Source organism: Myodes glareolus, chromosome 16, assembly GCF_982192425.1.
Source record: "Myodes glareolus chromosome 16, mMyoGla1.1, whole genome shotgun sequence".
Taxonomy (NCBI): Eukaryota; Metazoa; Chordata; class Mammalia; order Rodentia; family Cricetidae; genus Myodes; species Myodes glareolus.
Window position 1 is genome coordinate 30,636,610 of NC_142041.1, and position 12,691 is coordinate 30,649,300.

Consider the following 12,691-nt stretch of genomic DNA (forward strand, 5'->3'; position numbering starts at 1 on the left):
GTCCGCTCCTTCCCCTAGGCGCGCTACTTACTAACGCGGGGCGCAGTCTAAATCCTTCCTTCCCTCCCCCCAACGCCCTATAAAAAAAAGTCCGACGCGGCACCGAGGCGGCACTACTACTCTCCGGGCCTCTCGCACGCCTTCGGCCAGCCCGGTCCGCCCCGTCTGGCACGCTGGGCAGGCCGCAAAGTCGACACCCTTTCCCGGCTCCTAGCCCCGCAGTGCGGGGCGGTGCGCCGGGGGCGCGGCGTGTCTGGGGACATCTTGTGATGTTGGCGAGAACAGGACATGATCTCACATGGCGAGAAGCTCTTTAGTTCCTTAATCATTTCACGGTGCCTTCGGACGCTTTTTTTCCACCTAAAACGTTTAGTTTCAGCTCAGTGATCAGCTACCCCAGCTCGGCGGGGGAGCGGAAGGCTTGAATTATTCCGACTTGTGAGCGGCCCCAGCACAAAAAAAAAAAAAAAAAAGGAAGGGCACAAAAAAGTGGAAACTTTTTCCCCCTGTCCATTTCATCAAGTCTTGAAATATCAAAATGGATTTAGAGAAAAATTACCCGACTCCTCGGACCATCAGGACAGGTAGGACCACCGTGAAACGGGCATCATCCATGCTAACGCTAACTCTGGGACACATTCCTAGCGCCCACGTGAAACAGAGGGGATGTGCCGAGTTTCCTCGGGAAAGGCCTGTCGTTCTACGTGTGTTTGTAGGGCTTTCACTACTGTTTCCTGCTGTCTTCAAGGAGACCCGTTTTCTTTGGTTTTTGTTTGTTTCTGTTTCTGATGCTTGTGTTGGTGTTAATCTGGAGGTGTGGAAGTTTGGGTCTGTGTGTTTGCCTAAAAGGTTCAATATGTGCACGAGTGTGTGGATAAGTTTGTGTGTCCCTAAAGGAGTGTTTTGTTTGAGTTTGTGTGCCTGATTGTGTCTTCACAAGCTTGTATCTTGCCCTGGGTGTATTAGTGTGTGCTTAAGAGTTGGTGCTTGTGTGGGTGCTCTTTTGAAGCCTCCAAAGCGAGGATATGCATTTCACATATAATTTTGATAAGCACCTCACTCATTGTGCATTTGCTGCTTTGAAGGTCTGTTCACCTCTCCTCTCCCAAGTGCCTTTGGAAGGAAGGAAGAGGTGGTGACTCCGACCCCTCCATTTTTGGATGTCAACAGCTGTCCAATGTATACATGCCAACACACACACAAGTGCTTGCCTCCAGGCAGAGACATGGTTCTAGGCCTACTGGGGTGTAGTGTTCAAAACATGTGCTGCCAGGCCCAAGCCTTATTATATTGGGAGACAGAATCAAAAATGATGTGAATTCAGGGCAATTGGGCCCTCACTGTGCACTGTGTACTGTTTTATCCTGGGGTACTACTGAATTGCATTTGTATACAAGGGTCTCCCATAGTAGGCACACTTTGGTGGATGAGAACAAGCCCTCTGTGGGCTACTGATGACATTTTGACACCCCTCACCCACTCCCTTCTCAAATCACTTGCCTTTAGGTTTTCATCTAGCCCCTGACGTTGTATGTGTCTATGTGTCACACTGTACGCTCAGGCTGTGTCCTGTGGGTGCTGCTCCAATGGAGGAGAGCTCAAGTGGGTGTATATATGTGCCTAGCTTGGTCATTTAGCTGGGGTGACTGTATGCACATAGGTCTTCTTGTCACAGTGCCCCTGTGTCTCTCAGAGGCCCAGGCACTGGGTATCAGGGTGTGTTTATGTCAGAGAAGATGAGGCAGAGCAGAAGGCCTCTGTCTACCCTAAGGCATAGCCTGGTAAGACAACCCCCTCTTCTCATTAAGCCCCGTGTCAATGTGCACACAAATACTCTGAACTATGGCAGGAAACCCACTCCTCTCATTCCTGGGTCATCTGTGAGATCCCAGTTCTACTCCAGCTCTTGATAAAAAAAAAAAGTCTAAGAGCAGAGAAGAGAAAATTTAGACCCCAAACCAGTATTCTTGTGGGTCCAGAAAAGACACAACAGAAGAGAGCGAGGACAGTGGCCAGAAGAGCGTTGCTTGTTGCTGTGACAGTAGAGATGCAGAAACCTGGAACTCTAGTCCCTCTCCCCTCTTCATTCCCAGACAACTTTCCCTGCTCCAAGTGGTGGGATGCCCAAAGGTACTTGTATCTGGGTTGTTTATTGTTGGAAATGGGTTGGATGCATGTGAGTCGAGAGGGGTCTGAGTGGCTGCCTCTCCCGACAAGCTGTCTACCACAAGAATGTAATTCATGGCGGTCGATGGGCTCTTTGATTAGTTCAATCGCCTGAATAATCATTTAATCAATAAAGCATTTCACTCTTCTGTGCCGTTAGACTAGGTGGGGTTTGTGTAGGGGTAATCCTGGGGGTTTTGGAGCTTCAATCCTAAAAGCCACACCCCTTACTGATGGGTTAGGGTAAAAGCCACCTGCTTGGAATGCAGTCACAGCTCAGGCCAGAGTACCCTTCTGCCTGTCTCAGGACTCAGACTAGGACAGAGGAGGGACTGAGGAACTGTCCAGGCACTCAAATGGCCCTCAACTTCTAGGCCTTTCATGGGCCACCAAGCTGTCCTTTCCTTCCTCCAGAATCACACAGCATCCCTTCTCCAAAACCCAGCTCCCTCACTCCTAGTGTCTCTGTAGCTCAAAACCCAATGCTAAGCAAGGCCAGCACACATCAGGGAGCCACTTAAACAGTTTTCCCCTTCCTTTTAAAAGTGGAGGTGGAGGTTCAGAGGGCAGGAGCTTATGATGCTCACCAAACAAGACTAGGTCTAGATGCAGGGAGAATAGCACTTCCCATGCATGGGATGGCATCTCACAAAGCTCTGGGAAACACTCCAGAGCATCCTGTTCTCTCTGTTTCATGCACTAGAAGCTGAGGCCTTAGGAGAAAGAACTGCTAAGTCTTAAGTCTTGGGAGAGAGACTTTGTCCTGGTGCTCCAGCTCTGCAAGGACAGGCTGGTCGGGGTGACAAGTCTCAGCACAGGAAATGTGAGCATTGATTTAATGCTCTCCTCCCCAGTGATTCCTGCAACATAACTCAGGCCAGGGAGGGCAGACTCTTGATCCACTTTCAGGAATCAGACGGGCGTCTCTAAGCTCCATTTGCTGTGCAATTGCAGACCAGTTGCTTTTCCTCTTTGATACTTTTTCAAATTAAAGGTTAAAAAGAACCCATCAGGTTAGAACGATAGTGCCCAGGCAGCTCGGATCCTTCCCAACTGAGCACCCAGTCTGAGTCTTGAAAGACATTGCTTTATTGGAAGAAAGAGCAGGCAAATGGGATGGAATTGAGCTGCAAGAGTCACTCTCAGGCTAGAACTCCATAGCAGCACCAGCATGATGAGGATTTGACTTTCTGAAGACTGGAGGGAGTGATGGGGAGCTGGGGAGGGGTTGGGTGTGGCATGTGACCCCCATCAAGTAAAGTCTCAAGTGCAGAGAGAAGCCCCCTCTTCAAAGGTGTTTTGGCTTCTGAAATACTCTCAAAATGATCATTCTTCCAACAAGCAAAACTTGACAAAGCAATTAATCAATTGAAATATGTTGTGCGTTTTGTTTGTTTTGTCCTGGCCCCCCACCACCACCATGGTGATTTGGTTCCATAGCTCTATGCCCTCTGTGTAGCTCTCTGCTAGCCCCTCCTGGACCCAGGCTGCAGATGAAGGCAAAAGTAAGGCATGGAAGCAGAGCTCTAGTAGGGAGCAGCTGTTTGACCTCAGACTGGTCATGGAACCTCTCTGGGCCACTGCTTGGCAGCCTGTAATAAGGATGGACTGGGTGGACTGAGTCCATATCAGGACTCTTCACTTCTTTGGGTATTTGAAGTTCTCAGAGCTCAGACACTCCAGGAGTGACAAAGAAAACCCACTCCGAAGGAAATTTCCTCTGACCCAAGATCACTAAGTATAAGGAGGGGCTACCTTCCTTCACTGATTAGGGTGGGTTCCACAGAGGAGAACACACCCCTGCAGATAAACATCCCCGCCTGTTAAAGGGGGAATCTGGGCTGTTCCTGCTAAAATGGTATCTGCAGTTTCACCCTGCCCTCAGAGTTCGCTGGGGATTCTCTCCAAACAATACAGGACAACTGGCCCCTTCAGACTTTGTCCAGATGAATTATTTGGTTTGACATCTCCTCCCCTCTAGCCTTCAGCCTTCCCTCTGTCTCAGACTTGCTCTAGTATGATCTCAGATAAATTGTTTCCTGCCTTCTACCCTCAGGTTCCACATCTGTAAAGTGTGTGTTGTGGGGGAGGGACATTGCCCCAGAACCCTTTCAGTTTTAAGATCCTAGGTCTGGGTTTGGAAGCTCAAGGAGCATGGTTAGGAGCATGCAGTATCACTGGCTGCTTCTCCGGGGCAGTACTCTTGAACTCACTAGTGGGAATTAAGAGTCCCATACCTGGCCTGGAAATGAATTCTTGCGGAGCTACAGGAGAAAGCCAAAGGAACCCTCTGCCATCAGTCTTTTTCCTGTTGTAACCTTTCGGCCCTAAGGCAGAGGTGGGTGTGGGGGGCAAAGGATCAGGACTGGGAGGGGTTGCAGATGATGGAGAGAGAAAGCTACCACCCACCACCTTGCACACCACAGCCTTCTGAGTCCCCAGAGACCAGCCTTGGCCGTTTTCCTGCAGCTGTGGCCCAGTGGGGGTGGGGATGGTGTCAGCAAAGCCTACTTGTACCAGGCAGCTGCGACCAAGACAGCTCTAGAGAGTGGACCCAAGGATTGACCTAGTATAGAGATGTTAGAAGTGGAGCAAGGGGGGAAGACTGGACAATGAAGAAAGATTCAGGCAGAAAGTAAATAGGAAAAATGGCCCCAGGGTCCTCCAAAGATCAGCTTGAGCTCTATCCCCTCTGTGTTATGACTGCAGCAGACATCTGTGTCCTTGTTCAGGTGGATTTATGTTTAGCATCAGAGGGTCATCACTTACAATACAAAGGGGTGAATGTTTAGTCTACACTCCCACAACTGCTGGGGCAGGGGGATGCTCAGTGTCTGCATTGGGTCTTAGCACACTAGGGGGCTCACGGAAGGATAGCTGCTTAAGTGAAAATACTTCCTTTTTTAAAAAGTCCAGCAGCTCTGATTACGGTCTGAGAGTCTTACACTCCTGAGAAACTGAGCCATGGGCTGGCTAAAGAACTTTGCTGGATCAGCAGAATGTCGCTGGAACTCTGTTTTGTCCTAAAGTCTACAGGAGCTACGGTGAGGGAAGGTCAGCTTTTCCTGGCAATTGGAAACTGCAGCGTTTGTAGTCGTCTTGGTGCCACACTGCCAGGCTCTTGTAAACGAAAGCAACCACATAGTCGCGGGTTTCAGGTGCTCTCATTAGCGCTGGATGCCAGTGCCCGCCTTCCGTTTTAAAGGAGGCCTTGCACCAGATGCGGAAATCCTCTTGTTGACAGAAGCTTTGAGCTGAGAGTATCACCAGCTCCCAAGGGACCTATCAGCTCCTAGGCTGAGACTGCAAAAAGGATTTATGGCTCCGTTGCTTGAGACAACCTGGTCCAAGTTTTCGAGACTGCCCCAATTTCTGGTAACCTCAAAGCAAATATCTCCCCAACTCTGCCTTTGGTTAATGCATCACTGGGGACTCTGGAGAGAATGGGGGGGGGATACAGAGGAGACGGCAGCCGTCGCTTAGTAGATTCTTGAAAAAATTAGGATTTTTTTCCACTGGAAGGAACCAGCATCAAAGACTCCTTCACTAAACTGGCCATTTTACTGAGGAGCAAAATGAGTCTGAAGCGGCAGGTATACACACGTAACTCCTCAACCTAGACTGAAAGCCGAATCTCTACTGCGCTACACGACTTCCTCCAACAACTGTGGGTGCTTTTCTTTCTTTTTGCCTTCTGGAGACTTCTCTCTCATCCTCACCCTTCGTCCCCTGTCTTGGTTGCCCTCATTCTCTAATTCTCAATCCCAGAATCCCAACGGCAGAAAGGTTGGTTCTGTGGGATCAAGAGCCGGGCTCTCCAGACACAGAGTGGGCCCTGTTCTGTCTCTCCCCCTTTTCCATCCGCGATCCACTAGGCCTTCTCCCCACGCGTTTGTCAATGAACGTGGCGCCGCCGCTTGGGCCCCGCCCCCCATTCTCTCCCATTGCCCAGGTACCGGCTAATCAGGCGGAGTCCGTGGGTTGCTTAACCAATAGGGCAGTACTTCGGGCTAGGGCCGAATGTCCCCGTTCTGATTGGCTTGGTGAGGCATGATTGGCAGGTGAGCTCCCGCCCCGCCCCCGCCCGGAGGGAGGCTGAGCCCCGGGCGGCGCTGTCCACACGCAGCGGGTCCTGAAAGCGGCTCCGGGGCGGCGCGGTGGCGCACTGTGCGCGCCGAGCAGGCGAAGGGCTAGCGCCGGCGGCGGCGGTAGTAGCGCGGGCATTAGAGCCGGCAGGGGCTTCATCACAGCACCGACAGCCCTGGCGGCCCCGGCGGCCCCGGCGGCAGGGACCCGTATCCGCTCCTGCGCCCCTCGCTCACCGCTCGGCAGACGCGGTGGTTGTCCCGGAAGAGGCAAGCCAGGGATAGTCCAACCGGACCCCCAAGAGCGGGCAGCGGGCTCCAAGAGTTGGTAGCGTGAGGGCACAGCCAGGAGCGAATGAGCCGGGAGCTTCGGGGCCCGCGGGAACTTTGAAGGCGGCGGGTCCCGGGCTTCGAGGGTTGCAGTTTCGGGGCGCTCCGGGCTCCCAACCTTAGTAGCGGCAGCGTCTTAGAATCCGCCGCGGCCCCTGCCCGGCCGGAGAGGGAGTTCTCTGCAACTTCGTCGGAGACGTCGGAGAGCCGGCGGGAGAGAGACGGAGGGGCACGTTCAGCCCCAGAGACACGGAGCAGCGGGAGACAGGAAGGATCTGGCGGAGGCCGAGGGGTGGACAGACCCTCGAAGCAGAGTGACCGAAGCAGCCCCGGAGTGAGACGAAGGGCCGTGTGCTCGCGGCCTCTTGCAGGCTTCTGCTCCGGCTCCGAGCGCCCCTAGCTGTCCCGGAGGTGGGCCCCTGCGCTATGCCCTCGACGCCGCGGGCGCCTGGGCCTCTGCTTCTCGGGTGTGGGCCGGGAGCCGCCGCTTGAGCCCGCGGAGGAGCGAAACTAGCTGCAGTTGGGCGCCCGCTCCCAGACCGACTGCCTGAGCACCGTTTCCCGCCTCTCGGCTCAGCTCTCCGCGATCTTCCGCAGGAGGCTTGGAGAGGGACCCCCACGGCTGCAGAGGTGTTTTCTGAGCCCACCTCACAGGGTGCCTGGCCTAGTGGCGCGGGTCCCTAGGTTCCCTGAGCAGCCCTTTGGCGCGGAGAGGCAACGGCGTGGGCCGACCTGCAGTCTGGAGCGCCCCGATGGAAATACACTGTAAGCACGACCCGTTTGCATCCATGCATAGTAAGTAGGCGGCGAGCTCGCTTCTCTCACTCTCCGGCCGGGGTCGGGTTGGGGGTGCCGGACTGCGGGGCAGGTAATAAGTTCTGGAGGGCTTGGGACCTCTGTAGCTGCGTAGACAACTTTGCAAAGTGCAAGACTTTCAGGCAGCGAACGCGGAATGCTTTCCGCCGCCAAGGCCGAAGTGCCTGAATGGTAAATCCCGCCTCCAGCAACGAGGTAGTGTAGGCAGCGAGCTGTAGCCTTTCCTGGTCTCCTGAAGCTAATTCTCAGAGCCCTGGTTCATACTCATAGAAGGCTAGGAACTGGGCCAGTTGGAGGGCAGGAAGTTTTAATAGAGGTCAGTGAGAATCTCAGAGAGCGTTCCAAACCCCAACTCTGTTGGCGCCCTTTTCAGCTATGGACCTGACCAAGACTGATGCTTAGAATGAAAAGTGAGGCCCCGACCGGTCCCTTTATGTGTGAAGAAGTGAGAGTTAAGAAAGTGCACATGATCCGGGGTTCCAAACGTCTTCTGGATCGAGGAGAGGGGATTTAAAAAAAAATCAACGAAGTCCGGGTCCCTAAGTTACACTTTAGTTTATGCGTTAGCCAGTACTGACAGAGACCTTTAAAGACACCATTGGGTCGTTCTCTGTAGGGTGCCTGCCTTGAGAAGGCTTCTCTCCTAGAAAGAAAAAGAAAAAGAAAAAGAAAAAGTAGGAAAGTAAGCAAGCAAGCAAGCTAATTAGTCCCATGCAGGCGCGGCTTCCTTCTGAAAGCCTGTGCGGTGCAGGAGACCGGCAGGGTCATTTCGGGCACCGGCAGGGCCCTGCTGGCTGACCCGCAGGGATTCTGCCAGTTCACCCATTAACACAGCCTCCTGTGAGATGAGCGCTCTTCTCACGGCGAGTTAACGCTGGATTAGATTCGGAGATTTCAGGGAAATTCCAAGTGGAACGAATCGCGTTTTCCTTCTGTTGGCTGTAGAATCGGCCAGGGGAAGGCGCCAGGCTTTGGCAGACTGCTCTCGGGTGCCCAGCTCGGGTCTCTGTGGACTGGAGATCGTGGAGTAACTCCGTGGCTAGCAGCCGGCTGCAAGCTCGCTTAACCTCAACCAGTCGGGATCTACTGTAGTCATGGGTCCCCTGTTTAACAAAGGCAGCAGAGACCCGGCTAGAAGGAAGGCAAACTGGGGCAAGAATCTTCGTGTCTTCCACGAAGGGTCGAGTGGCCTGGCCGCAGGGGAAGGTTTGTTTAGGCCGCCGAAGCAGGCTGCAAGCCGATCAGCTTCTCTTTGTGTCAATATCCTAGTTGGAGGTAATCCTCCCAAGCAGCAACAAGATTCGCAGAGAGAAGCAGCTTGCTCTGGTCCCAGCCCCAACGATTCTTCCCGGTTTGGGGACTGGGTTTAAGCGGTTTCCAGTCCACCAGGGCTCCAGCGTCTTCCACTGCATTTTCCTGCACAAAGTGGTTCTGAGCCGCTCTGCTTTTACTCAGAGCGAACCTGAAAACAAACGAGTTGGGGGCAACACACTGAGAGGTGGGCAAGCGTTGGCTCAGTCAAAAAGCAACTGGGAAACAAGATGGGTAGGGCTGGCTCCCCTGCTTCTTTCCTTACTGGCAGAAATCCAAAGGCCCGCACTGCCTCTCTCTGTCCAGAATTCTGCTGCCCAGAGGTCATGCCCAAGCCCTTGGGGAGATAGCATCAGACTCGGTGGTCTTCCGGTGTGCATCCGTGTGGAGAAGCAGCTCCTTCCAGGTGCTGGTTAACCAACTGCTAATGCCTAAGCCTTCCTGCCGGGCCTTCAGTCTACCCCCTCCTCGGGAAGTGCTCCCTCCTCCCATTCTCAATTTCCCTGGCAGCACAGTGGGGGCTGGGCCAGCCTTGCTTCCAGAGCTAGAGGAAACCCTTGGCTTCTTTGGAAAGACCCTTAGTTCTTGAGTCCAAAGCTGTTTGCTTGCCCAGTGTAGTCTGTCTCTGGGTCCCAATTTGCTAGCAACGAAGGCAGAGAAAGAAAACAGGTTCTGCAAGGTGGTATAGCAGGGTCTTTTGCTCCATCTTTATTTCTGCCTCTGGTCAGTTTTTCCTTGTTGCCTCCCTTGGATAGCTTCTGTTGGGAGGGACAGGCACTGCTGCCCAGCGGGCTTCTGAGTTCAGAGGTACCCCACACCCTCCTCCAGTTCCATCAAGCACGCTGACACAGTGACTCTTCCCCAGATGGTTCCTTCCTCTGAAGCATTTTGCCTGCTAGTTAACAAAGTACTTTTGTGGCCAATGCCACACTTGAGTGTGACCCAAACTGTCAGTTACCGCCATTTTCCAGAACATGATACTGAGGCTAGAGAGATAAAAAGACTGGCAAAGATCAGTTGCAGCTGGTTCTTGGGAATAGAGGCATGCTGTTTGGCTTTGGAGAATTAATGGAAAGGAAGAAAGAGAAGGACTTGATCCCAGAGAGGTCAGTTGGAGTGTACACACATGCAAGGCTCTACCTCTGTAGTCCAGCTATGTCTGTGTTCACAGCATGTGTGTCAGCACTTGGCTGTCCACTCCCTGTGATCTTGTTTGCCTCTGCCTTCTGCGTTGGTACATTTAGAAAGAATTTCAATGATCCGGGCTCTTGTAGTTCAGTCTTCAGCTAGCAGCAGACACTACCTTCCTAATTATCTATGCCTAACCATAATTTTGGGGGTGTGGACAGTGTCCTTTGTGGTCAATATATCCCTAACAAGGTCTGAGGAGCATCTGCAGAAACCAGTTCCTTCCAGAGCAGAGACACAGAGGTCCTAGTGTCACCCACCATTCCATCATTCTATCAGCCTTCAAACCGTGCTCTTCCAGATGGGACCGGTCTTTACTTTTGCTATATGTGTGTGTTTCCCAGTTTGTACCTAACTTGCTTGCATCCGTTTCTGTGCCAGTCACTAAATTCTGCTCCTCTTAGGAAGGATAGCCGAGTTCATGTCTTGGCCTTGTGCCTTCCTGGCAGATGAGCCCTCACCTAGCTGGAATCCACCGTAGAACTTGGGACTTCAGTCTTTGAGGAGATACAAAGCTGGGGAAAGACCTGAGAGGGAGGGAGAGGAAACAAACCCCCACCCATAGAGACCCGTCCTCTAGAGATCCTCTTCCATTTGTTAGTCTAGATTTTCATTCCTTCCCCCACTCCTTCTGCCTGCCTAATCTAGTCTCTGTGCCCTATCTAGCCTTCCCTTCTTTGCCTTCTGTCTCATTTGGCCCTCCTCTCTATGGTAGAGAGAGTATAGAGAGTCTATAGCATCTATATCCTGTGCACATACCTCTCTTTCCCTGTCCTACCTCCACTCTCCCGCAGACTTTGGACTTCTTTTCTTACCAGTCTTAGATTAGCACCTTTCCTGAGGCCTGTCATAAAGTGCTCTGTGTTGGCTAGATTCATGAATGAGGCAAGAGGACCAATAGGTTCTGGGGCCTGTCCAGAAAGTTAAGAAAAGTAAGACTCACCTATGTCTAGTCCATGTCAGCTGTAGGCACTTGCCTTGGAGTCTGCAAATTCCTTAATATTCCTTGTGGCCAAAGGGAGGTAGTTTGGGGAATCTACTGTGATTAGGGAGACCCGACTCTAGGAAACTCTTGGTGTTTGTTTGTTTATGTTTTTGTTTTCTTATGGTGCAAACCTACAAACTCCCTACAGAACTGCTCTTGGCATTGAAGTCCTCTGAAGGCTGCCACCGTGTTTTGGGCAGGAAGTCTCGATTGTTAATGGTTTAGTAAACAATAATTGCAGATTGGCTGTAACGCCTGGATCCTAAGATCATAGCAAATGTGTGCTGAGTCTTTTAGCTGCCTTTTCTTGACCTGTGTCCTCCCAATGAGCACACCCCAATTATGGATATACTTTGTTTTACTTAGATCTAGCCTCTTCTGGAAAAATTGTTTCACCCTTTCCCCCCTTAGATGATCTCTGTCCCAGAACAAAGCTCTTGCTCAGGGTTGCTGTAATCTTTCTGTTTAGGTAAACTATGCAATTATGTCTCTAGCTATAAAACCCTGTTCAGGAAAATTTTTCTCTCTTCCTATTTTTTCTTCTCCTGTGTGCAATGTTTCAGAACAATCAAAATTCCTTAAAGGTACATTTTGACAGCCAGAGAAAAATCCAGTGTAGTTTGAAACTAAGTGATATAAATTACCTTTTTAAAATTGTGGTTTTCTTGGAAATAGCCTGAACTTGGAGATTTGGGAAACCAATTTGTGAATTTGTTAGATACTTTTAAGAATAAAGATTGTTTTAGGAGTGTTTTATCCCTCAATTTCAGATGTTCATGGGCCTGCTTGGAGATCAGTCTAAGACTGGGATAGGGTGGTGGTAGCCGAACTGTGGGTGTTGTTTCTCTGTTTTAAAGTTGGAGGGTGGATGTGTGTGTGTGTGTGTGTGTGTGTGTGTGTGTGTGTGTGTGTGTGTGTGTGACCTTGGAGGTGCCTTGACTTCCTTTCTAGAGTTCAGTCTGTCCTAGGCTAGGCGGTTTCCCCTCCTTGGCCTCTGAGTTGTCAACAGCATCAGGATATTCTCTAACTTGGCTTCAGTTTCAATCTTCAGCAATGCAAGTTAGCGGGCTTCAAAGCTATAAGGGCCAACTACGCTACATTGTATCGGTCGGTTTCCTGAACCGGCTCTTTAGTTTACTCAGGTCCTGCTTCCTTTCTGCTGGAGGTGATTACCAGTATGGAACATCAGAGTGGAAAGGGGGCTTTTTCTGACTCCTTTTACTTAAAATACATTCCATGGCACTCATAAAAATTTGGTACTCAGTTGCTTTATTTCCTCCTAACCAACTCAAACCTGCTTGCAGATTGCAAAACTTGCCCAAAATTCCAGGGGCACACCTTTCTAACAAATCCTGGTTCAGTGGAGTGTGCCGTGTGCAGAGGACCCTGTGACTCATTTCTTTTGTGTGCTCTGAGAGGGTACAACGGTCAGGCCTGCACGTCAACCTCACCATCTTAAAGGAAGGCTTTAAATTTTTCTTTCCTATTTTTAAATTAAGGTAGCGGCTAGGTTTTGTCTCAGTGATCTGAAAATGCTGGTCATTAAAAAGAAAGTCTTCAGTTCTTGAATTAGATTGCTGATGCAAAAACACTTTCCCCCTCGATATGTAGATCTTAGAACAGTCTGTTTCACTTTTGAAGACATTTGTTAAAAGGAAAATGAATTCCACTATTTTCTTTTCCTCTTTAAATCTGATTATCTTAAGATATAATTTTCTCCCCAGGATCTTCCTCAAATTTAGCATTGTGTAGTAAATTGTGTTCCTTTCATATAGATTTCTTTTACACATTCCCTTACCGATTCCCGCAA

The 12,691-nt window shown here is 50.9% G+C and overlaps 1 protein-coding gene across 5 annotated transcripts in view; it reads left to right on the forward strand.

Annotated features, from left to right (window-relative positions):
• Window positions 1-200: 200 nt before the first annotated feature.
• Window positions 201-12,691, forward strand: part of Pax5 (paired box 5) — a 186,733-nt gene continuing 174,242 nt past the window's right edge. For 2 of the 5 annotated variants that reach the window (XM_087897153.1, XM_087897155.1), the window contains exon 1: window positions 6,347-7,376. In XM_087897153.1, coding sequence (XP_087753279.1) covers window positions 7,334-7,376 — 43 coding nt within the window. In that variant the 5' untranslated portion in view covers window positions 6,347-7,333. Of the gene's footprint in view, window positions 585-6,346; window positions 7,377-12,691 lie in introns of those variants that run through there. The other 3 variants (XM_087897152.1, XM_087897156.1, XM_087897154.1) reach the window with 3 other exon arrangements.